Consider the following 25,083-nt stretch of genomic DNA (forward strand, 5'->3'; position numbering starts at 1 on the left):
TTAGGAAATTGTATTTTTATTAAACTTTAAAACATTTTCTAATTTTTTTAGATTTTTAACCACTTCTGGGTTTTCAAAAATCTTTCTAAAAAGCTTTAAGATTTTCCTAATTTTTTATCTAAAATTTAGAAAAATTCATATTTTTTAATTAAGTTGTAAACTAGAATTTAATAAGCTTTTAAAATAAGCTTTTAAATTTAAAAACTAGACAAGACTTACAATCCAAATATTGAAAATAATTACATTAAAAAGCTTTAATAAACTAGTCATAGTTAAACCATATGATTAATGGAATTTAAAGTAAAGCTTATAGGGTATTCATAATTCATTCTTAATTGTATAACTTTTTAATATAAACACAAACGTGTTCTATCATCTTTTTTATTTGTTGCAAATAAAACAAAACCCTAAAAATGCATTTTTCTTTTTAAACAATTACTTATTGAAGCGTAACACAACAAGTAAGGAAAAAAAAACTGGTATTGGAAATAAAAGTATTGAAATAAAAACAAAACATGTAAATGACTTTAATTATAAAAAAAAAATAAAAATTCTAAAACATATTTTAATGACATCATGAAACAAGCAGACTGTAATTATTATTTATCTACAAATAAATGAATAATTCTTTTTTGCTTATAAAAAAATAGAAAATAAAATATTTATTTAATTAACCTTTGTGATACAAATTCCAAAATTTTCAATTTACAGATCAAAACGAAAAAAATGTAAATTAATAATCAACACATACATATAAAAGTGATAAAGTAATACATACCAAAAAAAATTCAATTGAATATAATAACTTAGTCAAAATGAAAACCAAATAAATTAAGTAAAAGAAAAAAAAACCTAAAGACTTTCTTCCAAAATTAAAAGCTATACAATAGATAAAAGTAAATTGCTTTGAAAAAAAAAACCCAGAATAACTTATAAAAAACAATTGTTTTTTGCTGCTAAATTTAAATATATTATTAGAAATAACGTCAAGAATCAAAACAAAGTGCTTTCAAATTTAAAAAAAGCACTCAACGTTTTTGAAATACACAAACAAGACAAACGTCGTCTTTGATTGCAAAAGAAATTCTGTTTTGAATTTTAAATAAAACATGAAATTTCCAGATTATGTACCAAACAATATATTGGTAAGATTTATAAATATAAATATTTTCAAAATTATTTGTTGTTAGTTATTTATAAATGATTTTTTTTTTTTTTTTTGTTAAAAATCGATCAGAAATATTTGATGTTTTTCAATAGAAATATAAGACGATTATACTATAGACAAAACAGTAGACTAAAGACTAGACTATAGATTGAACTATGAACAAGGTTATAGTGTACATTGTGGGCGACTATGGACTTGACTATAGAGTAGACATTAGGCAGGACCAAAGACTACCAAATAGACTAGACCATAGACCTAACTGTTGACGATTACAGACTTAACTATAGACTAGACTACAGACTAGACTATAGGCTAGACTTTAGGCTACACAATAGACTAGACTATGGACAAGATTATAGTCTACACTATAAGACTAGACTATAGACTAGACTATAGACTAGACTATAGACTAGACTATAGACTAGACTATAGACTAGACTATAGACTAGACTATAGACTAGACTATAGACTAGACTATAGACTAGACTATAGACTACACTATAGACTAGACTATAGACTACACTATAGACTAGACTATAGACAAGACTATAGACTAGACTATAGACTAGACTATAGACTAGACTATAGACAAGACTATAGACTAGACTAAAGACTAGACTATAGACTAGACTATAGACTAGACTATAGACTAGACTATAGACTAGACTATAGACTAGACTATAGACTAGACTATAGACTAGACTATAGACTAGACTATAGACTAGACTATAGACTAGACTATAGACTAGACTATAGACTAGACTATAGACTAGACTATAGACTAGACTATAGACTAGACTATAGACTAGACTATAGACTAGACTATAGACTAGACTATAGACTAGACTATAGACTAGACTATAGACTAGACTATAGACTAGACTATAGACTAGACTATAGACTAGACTATAGACTAGACTATAGACTAGACTATAGACTAGACTATAGACTAGACTATAGACTAGACTATAGACTAGACTATAGACTAGACTATAGACTAGACTATAGACTAGACTATAGACTAGACTATAGACTAGACTATAGACTAGACTATAGACTAGACTATAGACTAGACTATAGACTAGACTAAAGACTAGACTATAGACTAGACTATAGACTAGACTATAGACTAGACTATAGACTAGACTATAGACTAGACTATAGACTAGACTATGACTAGACTATATACTAGACTATAGACTAGACTATAGACTAGACTATAGGCTAGACTATAGACTATAGACTAGACTATAGACTAGACTATAGACTAGACTATAGACTAGACTATAGACTAGACTATAGACTAGACTATAGACTAGACTATAGACTAGACTATAGACTGGATTATAGGCTAGACTATAGACTAGACTATAAACTAGACTACAGACTAGACTATAGACTAGACTATAGATCAGACTATAGACTAGACTATAGACTAGACTATAGACTAGACTATAGACTAGACTAAAGACTAGACTAGTGGCCTCCGGTAGGTTAGTGGTTAGTGTTCTAGTCTGGTAGACCGGAGGTGGTGGGTTCGATTCCCACCCGTGGCACTGGTTAAGGAGCGCACAACAGGCCCGAAAGAGGCCTAGGTGTATTTCTTCGGATTTGATGTGTATACATCCTCCTTTCAAACTAACTAACTAACTAACTATAGACTAGACTATAGACTAGACTATAGACTAGACTATAGACTAGACTAGACTATAGACTAGACTACAGACTATGCTATAGACTAGACTATACTATACACTAGACTATACTATACACTAGACTACAGGCTAGAGCACATACTACACTACGCTATAGACTATATCATAGACTAGGCTATAGACAAGTCTATAGACAAGTCTATAGACTAGACTATAGACTAGTCTATAGTCTAAACTATGGAGTAGACTATGGACTAGAGTATGAACTAGAATATAGACGATATAAAATTAACTGTTTATATAAATTTGTTTAAAACATTTAAAGTTTTCCTTTTATAAAAAGACCATATGTGGGTTTAAATTACTTAATAACAAATACAATTTTAATTGATTAGCATTTGAAAAGGGTTATCGAAACATTTAAGCAATATAATCAATGTGGGAGTTCTGTTACATGACCTACCTTTTCCTGTTTAATTCGAATACAATTTTTAAATATAATTATTAAATATTCAATGAATTTAAATATTCATTATTAAATATTTTTGTTATGAATCTAATTTATTTTGACAAAAAAAATGTTTAATTATCATATTCTTATTCATTATTAAAATATGTATAAAATTATCTTAAAGATAATAATTGAATTGAAAAATTCCTAATAAACTTGATTTGCAGCAATCTCTAAATCAGTGGTAGACAGCAAGAGTTTTGAGATATTCATATCTACACAACTGTTAAGTTATTTTTTTGAAATATATGTATGAAAAAATGTGGTGTATGACTTCAATTATAAAAAGGGCCTTTACATTTTATTATTTATTTTTTTCTCTTTGTGACGTCCTCTGCTTTTTTTGCATTGTTTAAAAGGCTCCACCTGTCTGTGACAAGTGGTTGAACCCATAATGAAAATACACAATTAATTGCAAGTCAAACAATGAGAAAAATACTTATTTAATATAAAAGTTCAACATCTAAAAAAAAGTCATTTATATTTAATCTATAAATGTTATAGAATACATACACTCATACATTTAATTTAGTTAAAACGTTTATGCTTCAATGAGCAGCAGTGGGCGTTTTTCATACAAATCTAAATTTTGAATTGCAATAACTGAGAGAAAAAGATGAAGCCATGGCTTAAAACAGCATGTTAATTATTACGAAATAATTACGATACATCTATAGAAATATGGTAAAATGAAAATCTATAGACGATATGTTAAATGCATAAATTGCAATATTTATTTGATTTTTAGTTAAATTAATTATTTGTGTTTAAATAAATATGTACAATAATAATGTACAAGTACTAAGACAAAAAAAAAAAAACAAACCCAAAACGTACTATTACAATGTAACTTCATTTTATGTTTTAAACGTGGGTTGTATTTATTTTTCAAAAAATGTTTATATTAAGAAACCTTTTTACATTTTAAAAGCCTATCTACTAACAGGTGTAGATTTTTATGGTCTAGTAAATTGTTAAAAAAAATTGTATAAATTTACCTACAAAGAATAAATTATTTATTATTGATTAATAAAAAAACTTTTACAAAATATTTTACATAAATATTGATTTTGTAAGAAAATTTTTGATGTGAAATCAAACTTAAAAAATAAAAGAAAAATAAAAATTCAATACAAAAAAAATAATTTTTTATAATCTAGTCTATCTTCATTCAATTCCACAGTCAATTTTAAAGTCTAGTTTATTGTCTAAGCTACAGTCTTGTTTATAGTCTAGACTATACTCTAGTCTATAGTCTAGTCTATAGTTAGTTTATAGTCTATAGTCTAGTCTATAGTCTAGTCTATAGTCTAGTCTATAGTCTAGTCTATAGTCTAGTCTATAGTCTAGTCTATAGTCTAGTCTATAGTCTAGTCTATAGTCTAGTCTATAGTCTAGTCTATAGTCTAGTCTATAGTCTAGTCTATAGTCTAGTCTATAGTCTAGTCTATAGTCTAGTCTATAGTCTAGTCTATAGTCTAGTCTATAGTCTAGTCTATAGTCTTGTCTATAGTCTAGTCTATAGTCTAGTCTATAGTCTAGTCTATAGTCTAGTCTATAGTCTAGTCTATAGTCTAGTCTATAGTCTAGTCTATAGTCTAGTCTATAGTCTAGTCTATAGTCTAGTCTATAGTCTAGTCTATAGTCTAGTCTATAGTCTAGTCTATAGTCTAGTCTATAGTCTAGTCTATAGTCTAGTCTAAAGTCTAGTCTAAAGTCTAGTCTATAGTCTAGTCTAAAGTCTAGTCTATAGTCTAGTCTATAGTCTAGTCTATAAGTCTAGTCTATAGTCTAGTCTATAGTCTAGTCTATAGTCTAGTCTATAGTCTAGTCTATAGTCTAGTCTATAGTCTAGTCTATAGTCTAGTCTATAGTCTAGTCTATAGTCTAGTCTATAGTCTAGTCTTTAGTCTAGTCTATAGTCTAGTCTATAGTCTAGTCTATAGTCTAGTCTATAGTCTAGTCTATAGTCTAGTCTATAGTCTAGTCTATAGTCTAGTCTATAGTCTAGTCTATAGTCTAGTCTATAGTCTAGTCTATAGTCTAGTCTATAGTCTAGTCTATAGTCTAGTCTATAGTCTAGTCTATAGTCTAGTCTATAGTCTAGTCTATAGTCTAGTCTATAGTCTAGTCTATAGTCTAGTCTATAGTCTAGTCTATAGTCTAGTCTATAGTCTAGTCTATAGTCTAGTCTATAGTCTAGTCTATAGTCTAGTCTATAGTCTAGTCTATAGTCTAGTCTATAGTCTAGTCTATAGTCTAGTCTATAGTCTAGTCTATAGTCTAGTCTATAGTCTAGTCTATAGTCTAGCCTATAGTCTAGTCTATAGTCTAGTCTATAGTCTAGTCTATAGTCTAGTCTATAGTCTAGTCTGTAGTCTAATCTATAGTCTAGTCTATAGTCTAATCTATAGTCTAGTCTATAGTCTAGTCTATAGTCTAGTCTATAGTCTAGTCTATAGTCTAGTCTATAGTCTAGTCTATAGTCTAGTCTATAGTCTAGTCTATAGTCTGGTCTATAGTCTAATCTATAGTCTAGTCTATAGTCTAGTCTATAGTCTAGTCTATAGTCTAGTCTATAGTCTAGTCTATAGTCTAGTCTGTAGTCTAGTCTATAGTCTAGTCTATAGTCTAGTCTATAGTCTAGTCTATAGTCTAGTCTATAGTCTAGTCTATAGTCTAGTCTATAGTCTAGTCTATAGTCTAGTCTATAGTCTAGTCTATAGTCTAGTCTATAGTCTAGTCTATAGTCTAGTCTATAGTCTAGTCTATAGTCTAGTCTATAGTCTAGTCTATAGTCTAGTCTATAGTCTAGTCTATAGTCTAGTCTATAGTCTAGTCTATAGTCTAGCCTATAGTCTAGTCTATAGTCTAGTCTATAGTCTAGTCTATAGTCTAGTCTATAGTCTAGTCTGTAGTCTAGTCTATAGTCTAGTCTATAGTCTAATCTATAGTCTAGTCTATAGTCTAATCTATAGTCTAGTCTATAGTCTAGTCTATAGTCTAGTCTATAGTCTAGTCTATAGTCTAGTCTATAGTCTGGTCTATAGTCTAGTCTATAGTCTAGTCTATAGTCTAGTCTATAGTTTAGTCTATAGTCTAGTCTGTAGTATAGTCTATAGTCTAGTCTATAGTCTTGTCTATAGTTTAGTCTATAGTCTAGTCTTAATTATTTAATATCCCTAAGGTGGTCTTTGGTATTTATCATTTTGAATGAAAAGATCATAAAGTTGTCTGTCTAATTTACACCAATTTCCTCTTATAAATTTATACTTTTCCTGTTTTAAATAATTATTTTATATTTATAATTATTTTTGAAAAATCTATCGAAACATAAATTTCTATAAAAGAAACTAACACGTACTTGAAGGTAATATGTAGCAATAGTTGTTGGTGTGACAAAGACAAAGACAAGTGCATTTCCGGTAAATTTTTTAAATAAATAAATATTTATTTGATTATTACAAAACAGAAATCTGATAGAAATATTAGAAAATACATAATTTATTATATATATTAAATAATAAATATTATAATTTATTTATATTTTTTTATTGCTAAATAATTTTATTAATTTTATAAAAATTTTATTATTAATTTCCTTTTTTTCTTTTCGGTTTTTTAATTACAGGGTGATCGTACAACATGGGAATATCATACAGTGTCGGTAACTCGTGTGCCGGGTTATGGTTTTGGTATAGCTGTTTCCGGTGGTCGTGATAATCCTCATTTTGCCAATGGTGATCCTTCAATAGCGGTATCGGATGTTTTAAAAGGTGGCCCAGCTGAAGATCGTTTGCAGTAAGTTGAAAAAAATAACTAAAAACACATGTTTAAACTAAAATTAGTTTTTTTTTTTGTTGATTACAATTTTTCTATGAGACTTTATGAATATTTATTTAAAATTTTGTTGTTTTTTATTTCTGTAGTGTGAACACAAGTGTTTGTTTTTTTATGAAATGAATATTAACTTATTCATATGTTTAGTTTTTGTATGTGTAAGTTTTACTATGATAATCACGTTTGTGGATTTCCCCTGATCATAAAATAGGGGAGGGAGTTTTATTGCTTTAACTGTACACAGGAAATTCTTTTCAAGTACTTTTCTATTTTTTTGTTTAAACTTCTTTCTTTATTCTGTTATCTTTTTTTTTATAAATGTTTGTTTAAGGTAGTCATGTTCATGTTTTATTTTTTGGGTAGAAATTTGAAATGTTTTATTTTTGTTTTAGGTCTCGTTGAGATAAGAGATTTGTTTTGTTAAGATACTTTTAGAAACATTTACTTTTTTGTTAAATTTTACTCAAATAACAGAAAAAATGTAATTTCATTTTGCATTGTAAACGAAAATATTTGAAAACTGTGGTTTTGTAGATTTTTGAAATAAGATTTTGCCGGTTTTCTATTTCAGCTTAAGTACAGTTGCTTCTGATATTAAATCCTATACTTGCAAAACGAAGTACTTATAGTAGCTTAACATTTAAATCACTTCTTAAGTAAAATGTAATAGAATTCACAGTTTACAATTGCTTGTTATTACAAACCCGATCTCTAAGATCATTAAAGGCACATGCCCTTTTGCATTTCTACTCCAGCGCACATGTTAAACATTTGTGCATTTTATGCCACACAACCATTAAGGGTTAATCGGTTCTTATTCTAACTAAACAAAAAAAGTTGCACAAGCGTTAACAATTTGTTCTTTTTTTTGTTTAAAGTTAAATAAATTATTAACTTCCGCTGTAATATTTCTCTAGAAAGTGATTCATTCAAGTGAAAAAGTCACTCCGTAGCCTGGCAGGTATGTCAGACACTAATTATTTTTAATATGTTTAAAAGCAAGATTATAAAAATAAATATTTTAAGAGAAAAAAACCACAGCAGGTTTAAGCGATCAAAAGGGAATGTTTAAAAGAATGAAAGCAAAAAGAAACAGGATTATAGAAGAATTTGTAAGTGTTTTTATTTTAAAAGTAAACAAAGAAAGAAAAGATCTTCAATAAAATTTAAAAAGAAGATTGGTTGTGAAGAAAATATATTATTGATCATAATTTAACAAAAGTTACAGAAATAGTCACAGTTTAAGGATTAAGCAACACAAAATCGTCTTATGATCTAATGAAGGAGCTAAAACTATGATCCTATAGACTAGACTTTAGACTAAACTTCTGAATAGACTGTAGACTAGACTAAAGACTATACACTAGACTGAGGACTAAACTATAGACTAGACTTTAGACTAAACTACAGACTAGCCTATAAGCTGCTCTATTTTCCAGATAAAAGGCTCGACTGATAGCTATACTATAGACTCTCCATTAAACTAGACCATGGACTAGACTATAGACTAAAGATTACACTAACGACTATACTACACACAAGATTATAGTTTAGGCTGTAGACTAAATAATTGACTTCAGACTAAACTATAGACTAGAATATAACTTAGACTACAGACTAGACTATAGAATTTACTTAAGGCTAAACTATAGTATAGCCTATACATTGGACGATATACTAAACAATAGACCAGAATATGAACTAGACTATGGACTATTCTATAAACTAGACCTTAGACTTGTCTCTAGGTTTGACTATAGTTCAATCTATAAACTAGGCTGTAAACTAGACTACAGACTGTACTATAGAATTGACTTTAGAGTAGACTACAGACTAGAGTATGAAATAGACTAAGGTCTAAATTATAGTCTATATACTATAGACTAGACCATAGACTAGACCATAGACTAGACTATAGACTAGACCATAAACTAGACTATAGACTACACTATATACTAGACTATAGACTAGACTATAAAGTAAACTATAAACTAGACTATAAACTAGAATATACTCTAGACTATACTATAGACTAGGCTATAGACTACACTATAGACTATACTATAGACTAGGCTATAGACTACACTATAGACTAGGCTATAGACTAGACTATAGACTAGACTAGACTATAGACTAGACTATAGACTAGACTATAGACTAGACTATAGACTAGACTATAGACTAGACTATAGACTAGACTATAGACTAGACTATAGACTAGACTATAGACTAGACTATAGACTAGACTATAGACTAGACTATAGACTAGACTATAGACTAGACTATAGACTAGACTATAGACTAGACTATAGACTAGACTATAGACTAGACTATAGACTAGACTATAGACTAGACTATAGACTAGACTATAGACTAGACTATAGACTAGACTAAAGACTAGACTATAGACTAGGCTATAGACTAGACTATAGACTACACTATAGAGTGGACCACAAATTATCCTATATGCTAGACTATGGGCTAGACGTCATTGTTATTTTCTTTCAATTTTTTTTTCTATCAGATTTTAGGGGAAAAGTATAAAAATTCAACCGAAGATTATGTATTTTCGTTTTTCAATCAATCGCTATCACACCTTTTGGAATTTTGTAATACTAACTAAATACTAGTTTCGATGAGCATAACTATGTATGTATAAAACCTCATTTCGAAAACCGTTTAATCGGTTTAAACTACTTGTTTCTCTGTTAACAAACTTACTATTTTTTACACTCTTTCTCAGCTTCAAATTGTTTTGATAATAATATATTTAACCCAATACTATTCTAACCCAGCAAACATAATAATATAAAGTTATATTTAATACTAGGCATTTATATTTAATTATATACTATAGACTAGTATATAGTTAAATATTTTATTTTAAAACATTTTCAATTTTATATTTTTGAACAATTAATTTAAACAATGTATCTTATATCTTAATGTTATACTCAAAAGTTTCTTAAATCTAATTACAGTTAAAATTGTATACTCTTTATTTGTTTGTTGGGTAACAAGACCAATTTAAAATATCTGTTTATAAAAAGATGTTGACAAATAAATTACAAAAAAATAGAAATACTTCATAACAATTGTTATAATGACAAAGATATTTAAAAAAAAAAAAAAAAAATAAGATAATCATATCAGCCAACTGAAAATGTAACTACAACAAATTTATAAGAACACATGAAAAAAATGTGGGTAAATCATGTTTAAACTACAAATTACACATGTGTAACATTACATTTTATTTGTTCATTGTGTAAGTGTGTATGTGTGTTATTTTGTGTGTAACTGATCTCATTACTCGACTGTAATTAACAAAATCCATAAGGGCATGAAATGTATCTTAATTTTCTTTTTCTGCTTACCACATTCTTTTATTAAGTCAAAAACATACACATTCGGCAGTTTATCTTATTCAAAGAATTTGAAAGTATAAATTAAAAAAAATACATAAAAAAGAGCAACTCAATATAATAAAAGAATTTTTTATTTAGACAAAATTGTGCTACACACAAGTGCGTATGTGTGTGTCTGCAAGCAAGTGTGGCATGCTTTTTTATGAGTGTAATTTAAAAATTAGTTTAAAGTGTCGATACAATTAGTTTGGGTTGTTTTTAACTACAAAAGTGGATTAAAAAAAAAAACACTTTTTTATATTGCTTATAACAACCTGTAGTTTAGTTTGTGAGTTTTGGTAATTGGGTGTAATTGGCTCACAAAAATGTTACAGTTTTTTTCTTAACAGTTTGGGTCAGCAATTGAATTATAATGGCGAGAAAAATGTGCTAATGAAATAACAATTTAGTTTTAATATTTGTCATTTGAAAACTTTCTCCAGTAAATGTTTAATTATATAGACTTTAGATCAGACCACAATCGTGTTGGCTGTTAGTCTTTAGATCAAACTAAAATTAGGCAAAAGATCAGTCTCTAAATGATCACAATATAGCCAAGACTATTGATCAACCAAAGTCTCTAGCTAGGACTATAGATCAGTTTCTAGTTAGAACTATAGATCTGTCCCTAATCAGGACTATAGATCAGTTTCTAGTTAGAACTATAGATCTGCATTTAATCAGGACTATAGACCAACCGCTAGAAAAGATTATAGATAGTTTCTACTAAAAACCTAATATCAGTCTTCAGTCAGGACTTATTTATAGTCCTGACCTAGTAAAGAGTATATACGAGTCTAATGATCACATTATAGTCGAGTCAATTAGTCTTTAGTTGAGAATACAGATCTGTCTCTAGTCTGGAATATTGATTAGTTTTAAATAAGGACTATAGATTAGTCTTATGTAAATTATATATTTTATGTAGTCAAAATTATAGACTAGGACTATAGATCAGTAACTACACAGCACTATAGATCAGTCTCTAGATAAGCCTCTTGGCGATAAAAAAGTCCCTAATGAAGACTATATACGAGCCTAATGATCAGAGTATAGTAAAAACTATACACCAGTCTATAATGGAAATTTTAAACCAACCTCTAATCAGGATTACAGATAAGTCTCTAGTCGAGACTATAGCTCAATCTCTAGTCGAGACAACAGATCAGTTTCTTGTCGATTAAATCGTATTTAGTCAAGATTGTAGGCGAGGCAATAAGGCGAACAATAGTTTAAAGTCGAGATTATAATATAGACTATAGTCGAGATTACGTATTAGTCTCTAGCCAACAAATAGATCAATCTCTTGTCAGGACTATAGATCAGTTTCATGTTCCTAGTCAAGATCATTATACACTAAAGGCAAGCATTTGTCGAGAAAACAGATCAGAATAATGATCAGACTATATATCAAAGTAAAATCTAAAGGTTAGTCTATAGTCTTAACTATACATTAGAACATACTAGATACTAAGGATCACGTTATGGTTACTATAGATCATATTATGGACCGAACTATAGATCATAATCTAAGTTAACTTATAATCTAGTTATAGTCAATACATAAGTATTATAGATTAGACTAGAAAATAGATTATATTGTTTCCTTTAACTAATCCCCTTATTCTTTTCTCCCCATCTCTCTTGCAGAGTTAACGATCGCATTATCTCCGTTAACGGTGTCTCACTCGAGAATGTTGAATACGCCACAGCCGTACAAGTTTTGCGAGACAGTGGTAATACAGTTACATTAGTGGTAAAACGTCGTGTACCCCTCAATATGAATACCGTAGTGGTTAGCAATAATCAACATCAACATTCGCACAGCATGAGTAATGTGGGTTTGAATTCATTACCAAATACAAATGGCACTGCTATGGTGGTAAATCCTACAATTCCGAATACAATGAGTCAACCAAATTCATTAAACTCCTCGCTAATACAACCGAATGGTCAAACGGGACAACCGATAAAAGTGACCCTAACCAAGAATAGTAAAAAAGATGATTATGGTATTGTTTTGGGTTGTCGTCTGTTTATTAAGGAAATCTCTAGCAAGGCCCGTGATCAATTGGCTGCTAATGGTTATAGTTTGCAGGAGGGAGATGTTATAACACGCATACACAATACTAATTGTGCGGATACAATGAGTTTGAAGGAGGCTAAAAAGATAATAGATGGTTGTAAGGAACGTTTAAATTTGGTAGTTTTAAGAGATATAACCAATCAGCCTAACACTAACACCATTGTTAATCAGTTGAATAATTCGAATACCCAAGCTCAGAATATCTATGCCACACATCAACCTCAATTATCGAATTGTAGCAATAATTTAGATGATCCTTATTTGAATGGCGGTGCCACATATTCGTCACAAAATTTATATGTACAACCTCCTACCAGATCTTCGAATAATGGTCCTCCAAATGGTTTAAATGATGAAAAAAGTAATTTGACACCTAGAGGTAGATCAAGGGGACCTATAATGGAGGGTGTTTCTTTGCAACAGTTAGATCGGCCTGTCACCCCACCCAATGGTTCGACACCACGTTCACGCATAGATGAACCACCAAGACCACCACCACCACGAGGTCCTAATAATACAGAAGATTTTTATAGTTCACGCCGCCAACTTTACGAAGATGATCCTCTTTCTCGATCACGTCAATCGGCTGAACCCAGATTTATATCATTCCAAAAGGAGGGTAGTGTAGGCATACGTTTAACGGGCGGCAATGAGGCTGGCATATTTGTTACCGCAGTACAACCCGGCTCTCCTGCCTCCCTACAAGGTCTTACTCCCGGTGATAAGATTCTGAAAGTTAACGATATGGATATGCATGGAGTTACGCGTGAGGAAGCTGTTTTATTTTTGCTTTCCCTCCAGGATCGTATCGATTTAATTGTTCAATATTGTAAAGAAGAATACGATGAAGTGGTGAATAATCAACGTGGTGATTCGTTCCATATTAAGACTCATTTCCATTGCGATAATCCTTCTAAAGGTGAAATGGCTTTTAAAGCTGGTGATGTTTTTCGTGTTATAGACACTTTACATAATGGTGTAGTCGGTTCGTGGCAAGTATTGAAAATAGGTCGTGGTCATCAGGAAATGCAAAGGGGTGTTATACCGAATAAGGCTAGAGCGGAAGAATTGGCAACCGCTCAATTTAATGCTACCAAAAAGGAGATGAATGCCAATGAATCGAGAGGAAACTTTTTCAGAAGACGAAGGTAAGTTAGAATTGATAAATTTCACTATAGATTGGACTATAATCGAAGAATATTTCGGACTGTAAAAAAGACAATAGATGGAATAATATACGAGGTAATGATCAAACTATTGTCAAGACTATATTCCGAATTAGAGCCGGAATATAGATCAGAATATAGTCTTAACTATAGACCATTACCCTATTGATCAGTTTACACTCGGATCAGATTATATATCGGACTATCGTAAAAACTATAGATTGGACAAAAGTCAATACTATAAATAAGTCTAAAAACTATATATATGTATATAGATAGGTTAGACTATACTCTGTTATATACAGACAATTATCGAAACTATAGTTTAGATCATCGTCGAAATTTTAAATTGGACTACAGAGCAGATTATAATCCAAACTGTAAATATAGATCCAACTAATGTCAAGACCTTACATCTACCAAGACAATGGATTAGATTATAATCTAAAAGTCGTAACTTTTTACAAAAATATTTATTTTTCATTTTTCCAGATCCACACATCGACGTTCCAAGAGCTTATCTCGTGAAAACTGGGATGATGTTGTCTTCTCCGATAGCATTTCGAAATTCCCAGCCTATGAACGTGTTGTTCTAAGACATCCTGGCTTCGTACGACCCGTCGTAATTTTTGGACCGATCTCCGACTTGGCTCGTGAAAAACTGGCCAAAGATTATCCCGATAAATTTTCGACACCCTTACAAGATGATGATAAAACCAATAATACCAAATGTCGCATTGTACGTCTCTCAAATATACGCGACATAATGGATCGTGGCAAACATGCTCTCTTGGATATAACACCCAATGCTGTGGATCGTCTTAACTATGCTCAATTTTATCCGGTGGTAATCTTCTGTAAAACAGACAGTAAACATGTTATCAAACAACTAAGACAGGGTATGCCCAAGGCGGCTCATAAGAGTTCAAAGAAATTATTGGAACAATGTCAGAAATTGGAACGTGTTTGGTCGCATATCTTTAGCACACAAATAGTGCTGAACGATGAGGAAAGTTGGTATCGTAAATTACGTGATGCCATTGATTTGCAACAGAGTGGTGCTGTCTGGATGTCAGAAACTAAGGTATGTTGGATTAGGTTGTTGGATGTCGTTTATTGTTAAAAGTAATTTAGTAGATTTTTGTAATACATTAAATAACTGGTGAAGGGATTTCTTCTAATATATAGATATTGATATTAAAATTTAAACATATTTTGGCATGTTTCTAAACATTGATGTTGTAAATGAAAACAAACTGTGATTAAAAGTAGTAGTAAATCATTAAGAAATATGATTACGTTAATATGGTTTAGGTTTCAATTTAACTAACGTGTGTTAAAATATAATAATATTTTTAAAAGTCTTGTGTAGACAAAGGATTTCAAATTTAACGAAGCCTTTTGACATATTTTGATGGTAAAAAAATCATTAGAACAGTCTTTAGTGGAGACTATAGGTCAGTACTCTTGATTAGAACAGTCTGTAGTTTTGACTATAGATCAGTCTACAGTCTTGACAATAGATCAGTCTATAGTCGTGAATATAGATCAGTCTACAGTCTTGACTGTAGATTAGTCTATAGTCTTGACTGTAGATTAGTCTATAGTCTTGACTGTAGATCAGTCTATAGTCTTGACTGTAGATCAGTCACAAGTCTTGACTACAGATCAATCTATAGTCTTGAATATAGATAAGTCTATAGTCTTGACTATAGATGAGTCTATAGTCTTGACTATAGATCAGTCTATAGTCTTGACTATAGATCAGTCTATAGTCTTGAAAATAGATCAGTCTATAGTCTTGACCATAGATCAGTCTAATGTCTCAACTATAGATCAGTCTATAGTCTTGACTATAGATCAGTCTATAGTCTTGACTGTAGATAAGTCTAAAGTCTCAACTATAGATCAGCCTACAGTCTTGACTATAGATCAGTCTATAGTTTTGGCTGTAGATCAGTCTATAGTCTTGAATGTAGATCAGTCTTGACTGTAGATCAGTCACAAGTCTTGACTGTAGATCAGTTTTGACTGTAGATCAGTCACAAGTCTTGACAATAGATAATCTATAGTCTTGACTATAGATAAGTCTATAGTCTTGACTAAAGATGAGTCTATAGTCTTGACTATAGATCAGTCTATAATCTTGACTATAGATCAGTCTATAGTCTTGACTATAGATCAGTCTATAGTTTTCACTATAGATCAGTCTATAGTCTTGACTATAGAACTGTCTATAGTCTTGACTTTAGATCAGTCTATAGTCTTGACTATAGATGAGTCTATAGTCTTGACTATAGATGAGTCTATAATAGTCTTGACTATAGATCAGTCTATAGTCTTGTCTATAGATCAGTCTATAGTCTTGACTGTAGATAAGTCTATAGTCATGACTGTAGATCAGTCTGAAGTCTTGATTATAGATCAATCTATAGTCTTGACTATAGATCAGTCTATAGTCTTGACTATAGATCAGTCTATAATCTTGACTATAAATCAGTCTATAGTCTTGACCATAGTACAGTCTAAAGTCTTAACTATAGATCAGTATATAGTCCTAACTATAGATCAGTCTATAGTCTTGACTGTAGATAAGTCTAAAGTCTTGACTATAGATCAGTCTATAGTCTTGACTATAGATCACTCTATAGTCTTGACTATAGATCAGTCTATAGTCTTGACTATATATCAGTCTATAGTCTTGACTATAGACCAGTCTATAGCCTTGATTATAGATCAGTCTATAGTCTTGACTATAGATCAGTCTATGATCTTGACTACAGATCAGTCTATAGTCTTGTCTATAGATCAGTCTATAGTCTTGACTGTAGATAAGTCTATAGTCGAAACTATGTATCAGTCTTTAAGTGTAAATGTTCTTCTTTTTAAATAATTTTACAATTACAGATTAGATAATTTAGCTCAATATAGAATTTTTCTAAATTTAACGGTATTCTATTTTTCTTTAAAAAAAATCTATTTTAACCTAATTAACATTTTTTATTTATATCTTTTTTTTCATTTTTTACTTTAAAAATAAAAACAATATCTTTAAAATATATATATATATATATATATAAAATATGAAAAACTAAACAGTTACCCGATTCCCCAACCGAAATGTTATTCCCACCCTACATAGCACAGCCATGTCAATTATCCTGTTGTCGACCCATGTCGTCATCAGTGCCACGCTATAATGCTGCTAGCTATAGTAATAATACAAATTTGCAGCATAACGCTTTGAGGCGTCGCAATTCATTTACGCTAATGAACAATAATAATGACGACGATATTAACAATGAAGTTGATGATGATGAGGATGATTGCAATGATTTGATACCACCACGACCTCCTGAGGTGTTGGTGAATAATAATTGTAGTAATGAAATGCCAAAACGTTTAACATCATACGAAATGATACCGATAATCAAGCCAGCCTCCTCTATGCCAAATGGTTTACCCCAAACACAGCCCCTATCGCAAGATATGGCCACTAGTGATGAGGGACTGCTAAGCGATGGCACTGAGTCTCATTATCGCGGCTCACAGCCTAATATAATGATGACCAGTTATCGCAGTAATTCCCGGGGTACCAATAGAACTGATAATTTATCTAATTTAACCGCTAGCACCACTTTAGCTTCATCTACACTCTCGAATTTAACTTCGAAATCGGGTAACAATGGAGGTGGTTTAAGTGGTGGTAGTATTAGTGGAGGAGGCTTAGGCATGAGTTCTTATGGTAATAGTAATGGCAGTGGTCCGTTGGGTTCTTCACGTTATAGTAGTAGAGCCACTTCCATAGAGCCTCGTACCACTGCCTATTATTATCATGAATTGGCACAGAAATCCGCAGTATTTGATTCAAATTTAAATCTTTTAAATGATAATAAAAACGACAACACTATACCCACAACAATTGCTGACACTGTTAATGTTAGACAACAGCAGCAGCAACAGCAACAACAGCAACCATTACCACGTCAGCAGGTTTTGAGTAATAGTGGCGGTCATAAGTTATCCTCATTTAATGGTAGTTTAGATAATGTTTTAGAAACTACACGCAAAAATTTGGATGATTTAATTTTAGGCAATTCATTACTATATAATGCTCATTCATCAAACGATTTGTTAAATTGCAATAATAACGGCAATAGCAGTAGTGCTGGCACTTTAGTTGATGAAAATCTTAATTTAAACTCCTACGCTAGTCACCATCAATTGCAACGGCCGTCGAATAAAAATCCTATACTGGCTGCTAGAAATATTTTAAGTTCGAATAGTGGCTATTTAAAGCGTAGCAGTCAAAATTTATCATCAATTCATAATAACTCTAGTAATTCGAATATTCTCAATAGCAACAATCATAATAATCAGAATCATAGTCAAAGCCAGAATCATCATAATGAAAAATATGTTGCATGAGAATTTCCATAAATAATATATTTTTATTTGAAAAAAAAAAGCAATTATTGAATATTTGTTCTAGAAAAAGAAGAAAAGAGTTAAAATCATTTAAAGATTAGAAGAAAATTGTCCTAGAGTATTTTCCCTTCGAGAGAAATCAAAATTTCAAGGGAACAAAATATTCACTTCTATTTTAAGTAAATAGTAATTTCTGATTTCTTTTATCGATTTTATTACTATTCGAAATGTTTATTTGTCCATAACTTAAAAACACAATCATTGGTTAAAGTTCGCCTAAATTTGTTCAGAGTTTAATATAACAGCAAGTTAAACCTAGTTTAACTGAGTAGTAAGTAAACCGCCCTCAATCAGCTAATTTTATTTGCTAGTTTAAGCGCCCAATGGAGGTGGTTTAAACTAGAGCAAGAAATGCTAAACAGCTGATGCCAAAAAATTAATACAATCTATTAGGGTTATGTAGTTGAAACGAAAAGTCGACTTTTGGACTTTTTGTATTTAGTTAAAAGTCAACTTTTCGACTTTTTGCATTTAGTTAAAAGTCGACTTTTCGACTTTTTGCATTTAGTTAAAAGTCGACTTTTCGAATACATGTATTTTATAAATAGTCGACTTTTCGACTTCTTTCGACTATTTTCGACTTTTCGAATTTTTTCGACTTTCTCCGACTTTTTTAATTTTTCCGACTTTTTTTTACTTTTTCCGACTATTCGACTTTTTCCTACACTCCGAATTTTTTCGACTTTTTTAATTTTTCCGACGTTTTTCGACTTTTTTTACTTTTCCCGACCTTTTTCGACTTTTTCCGATTTTTTTTTTTTTTTACTTTTCGACTATTTCCGACTTTTTGAATTTTTTCTACTTTTCGGCTTTTTTGACTTGTTTGGACTTTTTCCGACTTTCCGACTTTTTCCGATTTTTTTGTTTTTGTTTTTCTTTTACTTTTAGACTTTTTCCGACCTTTTTCGACTTTTTCCGACTTTATTAACAAAGTCGACTTTTTTCACAGACGATAGTTATCGACTTTTTTGGAAGAAAATAGTCGACTTCGACTTTTTTCGACAAAAAGTCGATTATTCGAAAGTCGATTTATAGAACCCTACAATCTATTTACAATTGTCTTCTTCTTTTTTATAAAACATACATTGTTTTGATAACAAGCGGTGACGTTTTCCGTTGTTTTGTATGGCAACACTGTGAAGTTTAATCTTGTTCTCTTGATTAACATCAGAATCAAATAATTTTTAGATTAACTAATCTGATTATTAATTTGGCATTTGATTGCTAACTCTAAAACCCACTACTAAGTAGCACTTTGGTAATCACATCCGAATTAAGGAATTGTAGCTATTTTTTTTTTATAGTAGAGACTATAAATCAGTTTATAATCGAGAATATACATCGATTAGTCTATAGTTAAATGTATAGATCAGACTATAGTCAAATAGATCAGTATATTGTCGAGACTGCATTTCAATTTCAATTGAATTGAAATTCTGCATTTCAATTTGAATTGAAATTTTCTCAGTTTGACAACTTTAGTATTCTGCATTTCGATTCGACTTTCCGTCACATAAACAACAACTTATAAAAACATAATTACAATCGAAATTCAGAATACACACATTGAAACGAAATGGAATTGCTTCTTCTTTTTCTTACGATTCTGTTTTTTATTGGAATGCCTTTTTTCGATCATTGCGTAAACGTTATCGAAATGCAGAATAGGGTTGTATAAATCAGTCTATACTCGAGTATATACTTACATCGATCAGTCTATAGTAAACTGTATAGATCAGCTTATAGTCAAATCTATAAATCACTTATATATCACCCTATAATCGAGATTGAAAGCTTTTCATTAAATTCATGAAACCTTTTTTTTTTTTGAGAATGAAATAGTAAAGTTCAGTTGGTCTTGTAAGACTTCTAAGGTAAAAGTTTTTATAAATTTAAAAAATTTACTTAAACTGAACTTAGGCAATTTTTCTTCTTCTTTTAAAACCCCATTAAAATCTCTCAATGATTTTAACTCTATGACTTTTTCATATAACAATAAAAGCATGTAATTGTTTTAAAGACACTCTAGTAATATTAACCAAATTTGTTTTTCCAAGCCAAAGTATACCAAATAAATATAATTATTTTTTTTTTGTAAATATATTAACTAAATGTTGCATGTAATCATCTTGTAGTTTGTATGTATGTATTTGTAATTACCCTCATCCAAAAAAAAAAATGCTTCATTTTATTAACTTCCTAAAAACACCTAATAATAAATAAATTTAACTTAAAAAAAACAAAATTTTATAATGTTGCTAACTTAATGTTTTTTTGTTTCATATTTTTTCTTTTTTATATATAAAAACTTAAAAAAAACACTCCAAAAAAAAACAACAACAACCAAAAAAAATATACATCATCATCAAATATCCACTACATCATGGTCATTTCCTTGCTTTATCAACAACAACAACAAAATAAATTAAACAAAATCATTATCCTTTACAAATTAAAACTAACCAACTCCCTAATGTAATTTTTGTCCAAAACTGTGTCCGTCCTTTATCTGAAATTTTTTACAATAAATGATTGTTTCCATATATTTTTTTTTATAACATAAAACCCCAAACACTTAAAATATTTATAAAAAAAATGCTTGGCAATCAAACGTACATATAATTATTATTGTACATTCATTTATTGTTTTACGTTACGTTATTTTGTTTACGTTCTGTTTTTGCTTTCATTTTTCTTTTAAAACTTTTTTTGTTCGTTACATTACGTTACGTTTGTTGCTATTTTTTTCGAAATTTTAAAAACGTTACATTTTAAAAATAATTTATGCTTTTCCCTAAACACTAAAAAAATCCTGCCACTGCTTATCCCAAATTCCTAAAAATCCTTTTGAATCCTCTGACACAAAACAAACGAAAAATGTTGGAAAACATAAAAAACTAAAGCCTGTTGAGTCCTTATCCGACGATTTCCTATTTCCCATGACCTCAAATCGTTTATCGTATGCATCAAGTCCAGAATCTGATTTGGAATTAAGTCCTGGTCCATCGACATCATTATCTCTTGGCAATTTACCACAATTGGTTAAGTCGAGCTCAGATCCATCGATTGCCACTAATCAGGATAACTTGGATAGGGATAGAGACATAATTGGTGAAGGATTACCACCTCCATATACGGTAAGAGGCAAAAAACAAAAACAAACACTAAATATTAATAATTAGTAAGAAACATTATTACACTTGCTCCATAATAAATAACAAAAAAAACAAGAACAATTAATTTATTTATATAAATATAATTGTTTTATAAAAGCATGTTTTGGAAAATTAACCTCAAAACCTAAACAAAAATATCAAGGTTATAGTAGTTTGTGCTAATCTCTGCCACTAATAATATTAGAAAAAAATAACTTTCCTTTATCCTTATAACAACAAAAAAATTCTAGATTCCATACGATCATTCCGCTCAACCACCACCGAATAGACGTCAAACTATGGATACTTCGAAATATGGTGCTGGTTATACTTCAAATTCGAATTTATTGAACTCTGACCCCTCAACACCCTCCACCCGGCCACAATCCTTATATGGCATGAATGCTCCAGATTTGCCACCACGCATAGATCGTCAATCGAAACCGGGTGATGTACCAGTTCCGGCCAGCAATGTTAACCCGAATACCACCAACCAAACACCCTCACGTTCCAATAGTTCTGGTGGCACTTTGGGTCGCTCGGCCCAGGAAAGACTATTTGGCAAGGCCATTGTTAGTGATGATGTACAAGCTGAATACATATCTCGTAATGCGGGCAATCCCAGCAATAATCCCGATTCTATGGATCGTCATGGTATGACCTCTCTCGAACGCCAGGCACGCATGAATGCTGCCGTACAATCTAAAATACCCGGTGCTACAGCTCAACAAAATGGCTCAAGTTATGACTCAGTTTCCAGTTATGATTCATATAACGCCTCACAGCTAACCATGCAAAATTTGGGTCGCTTAGGTCCTAATGCTCCCGATGATCTCAAATCTGTGCCAAATGCCAAGTAAGTTTAGTAAGACGGGGTGAGGTTTTAGACTAGTTTTTAAAATGTTGTTTTCTTTTTTAACTTATAGTGCTGGTAGACCTTTGCCACCAGTTGTTATGGGTTCTCAACCAGCTGACTATGCTCGTAGTACCCATGATCATCGTCAATATGCCGGTGCTAATGATCTTAATCGGCAAAGTAGTCCCGGTAGACCGCCGTATCATGATATGAACACTTCTAGGAATATAGGTAAGTTTAAAGAGATAAGACGTTCAGTTCAAATAGTGCTAGTTTAGTTCAGATAGTTCTAGTTCAGTTCCAGTTCAGTTCTAGTTCAGTTTTAGTTCAGTTCTAGTTCAGTTCTAGTTCAGTTCTAGTTCAGTTCTAGTTCAGTTCTAGTTCAGTTCTAGTTCAGTTCTAGTTCAGTTCTAGTTCAGTTCTAGTTCAGTTCTAGTTCAGTTCTAGTTCAGTTCTAGTTCAGTTCTAGTTCAGTTCTAGTTCAGTTCTAGTTCAGTTCTAGTTCAGTTTTAGTTTAGTTCTAGTTCAGTTCTAGTTCACTTCTATTTCACTTCTAGTTCACTTCTAGTTCACTTCTAGTTCACTTCTAGTTCACTTCTAGTTCAGTTCTAGTTCATTTCTAGTTCAGTTCTAGTTAATTTCTAGTTCACTTCTAGGTTAGTCAATTTTTGTATAAGTTCAGTTCTAGTTCAGTTCTAGTTTAGTTCTAGTTCAGTTCTAGTTCAATTGTAGTTCAGTTCTAGTTCAGTTCTAGTTCAGTTCTAGTTCAATTCTAGTTCAGTTCTAGTTCAATTCTAGTTCAGTTCTAGTTCAGTTCTAGTTCAGTTCTAGTTCAGTTCTAGTTCAGTTCTAGTTCAGTTCTAGTTCAGTTTTAGTTTAGTTCTAGTTCAGTTCTAGTTCAGTTCTAGTTCAGTTCTAGTTCACTTCTATTTCACTTCTAGTTCACTTCTAGTTCAGTTCTAGTTCATTTCTAGTTCAGTTCTAGTAAATTTCTAGTTCACCTCTAGTTCAGTCAATTTTTTTATAAAATTAAATTTTTTATATAAAATTTAAAATAATTTTAGATCCTCGTAATGGCACACCACAACGTCCCTCAAACTTGGGTCTTGATGGTAGTCCACGTAAAGTTGAAACCAAAACTGATTATGGAAAATACAGGTAAGAATTGTCTCCCTTTATTTTAAATAAATAAACTATAATTAAACTTTAACTAATTTAAAAATTCTTCATTTTAAAAATAGTTAATATTCATGTAAATATTTCTATAATTAACAATTAATTTGTTTTCTTTTTTACCTTTTTATCAAAAACAAAATACAAAAACTAACTGCATGCCCAAACAAAAAAAAAAAACTTAAATGAAACTGAAACGTAACTATAACAAAAATCAATTAAATAATTTCATTGTAAAACTTCTACTCATGTCTTACCGTCTGTGTGTGTTTATGTCCTCTATTGCTCATTTTGAATATTTTTTTGTGCAAAACAAAACTAGATATCATTTCCATATACATCCTTTTCAAGTTCACTGTCCACCACAACAGTTACATTTGCAAACGCCACAGCAACAAACTCCTCTACTACCAACACCTCAGCAACAATTTTTACCACAACGTAGTACCATAACCAGTTGTACTGCCGTGACCTCTTGCCTGCCCCCCAGAACCTGGCGTTCTTGTAGAACCACTAATGGCTTCCTAATGGCCTATCCAGCACAAATGTGTTCTCTTACACGACCCATTGTGCAAAATATTTCCATTTATGATACATTAGTTTAAATTTAAAATAATTTCATTTTACTTTGTTTGTGTCTTTCGTTATGTTTTAAATCTATTTAAAATTTCATTATGTTTTTGTTTTAATAAAATTTTACATATAAATATAATAAAGTTTCTAAAGATTTTTAAGTCTTTCTTCATTAATCTCTTTTTTTCATTTTCTTCTTAAACATTTTTGTAAAACCCTTAAACATCATCACTTTATATTACTGAACCTCTCACCTGTTGTCCTTTTGATGCCGTATTTGTGTTTAATTTGTAATCTTCATCCTGCTTTTATCATTATTCTATTGTGCCTTATGTCCCAATAGTCGTAACAACTCTGCCTCACAAGCTGATTACAATAAAATACCCAAACAACCGGGTCCACCACCCCCACATGGCATGGTTGTGCCGCCACCCAATATCAATGGCAACATGAATGGTAATTCTACACCAAATGGTTCGGGAGGACCATTTAAACCGGTACCTCCACCAAAACCGAAAAACTATAGACCACCTATGCAAAATTCGGGCAATGGTAATGGGGGCAATCAATGGGCCGAAAATGGGGTAAGTATTGAAAATAATTTTAATATCATTAACATAATTATAGATTTTTTCCATCTAAAAAGTTTTTTTCATTCATTCCAGTTCAGATCTAGTTCAATTCCAGTTCAGTTCTAGTTTAGTTAAAGTTCAGTTCTGGTACAGTTCTAGTTCAGTTCCAGTTCAGTTCCAGTTCAATTCTAGTTCAGTTCTAGCTCAGTTCTATTTCAGTTCTAGTTCAGTTCTAGTTCAGTTATAGTTCAGTTCTAGTTCAGTTCTAGTTCAGTTCTAGTTCAGTTCTAGTTCAGTTCTAGTTCAGTTCTAGTTCAGTTCTAGTTCAGTTCTAGTTCAGTTCTAGTTCAGTTCTAGTTCAGTTCTAGTTCAGTTCTAGTTCAGATCTAGTTCAGTTCTAGTTCAGATTTAGTTCAGTTCTAGTTCAGATCTA

General features: G+C 31.0%; 1 protein-coding gene across 11 annotated transcripts in view; it reads left to right on the forward strand.

Annotated features, from left to right (window-relative positions):
* The window catches only part of LOC111678055 (tight junction protein ZO-2-like), a 77,619-nt gene that overhangs the window by 43,580 nt on the left and 8,956 nt on the right, over nt 1-25,083 (forward strand). For 7 of the 11 annotated variants that reach the window (XM_046948234.1, XM_046948235.1, XM_046948242.1 and 4 more), the window contains exons 2-9: nt 6,966-7,135; nt 12,232-13,815; nt 14,326-14,917; nt 21,225-21,458; nt 21,728-22,332; nt 22,403-22,563; nt 23,397-23,490; nt 24,422-24,662. In XM_046948234.1, coding sequence (XP_046804190.1) covers nt 6,966-7,135; nt 12,232-13,815; nt 14,326-14,917; nt 21,225-21,458; nt 21,728-22,332; nt 22,403-22,563; nt 23,397-23,490; nt 24,422-24,662 — 3,681 coding nt within the window. Of the gene's footprint in view, nt 1-732; nt 1,146-6,965; nt 7,136-12,231; nt 13,816-14,325; nt 14,918-21,224; nt 21,459-21,727; nt 22,333-22,402; nt 22,564-23,396; nt 23,491-23,827; nt 24,158-24,421; nt 24,663-25,083 lie in introns of those variants that run through there. The other 4 variants (XM_046948239.1, XM_046948240.1, XM_046948243.1 and 1 more) reach the window with 4 other exon arrangements.

Source organism: Lucilia cuprina, chromosome 4 (assembly GCF_022045245.1).
Source record: "Lucilia cuprina isolate Lc7/37 chromosome 4, ASM2204524v1, whole genome shotgun sequence".
Taxonomy (NCBI): Eukaryota; Metazoa; Arthropoda; class Insecta; order Diptera; family Calliphoridae; genus Lucilia; species Lucilia cuprina.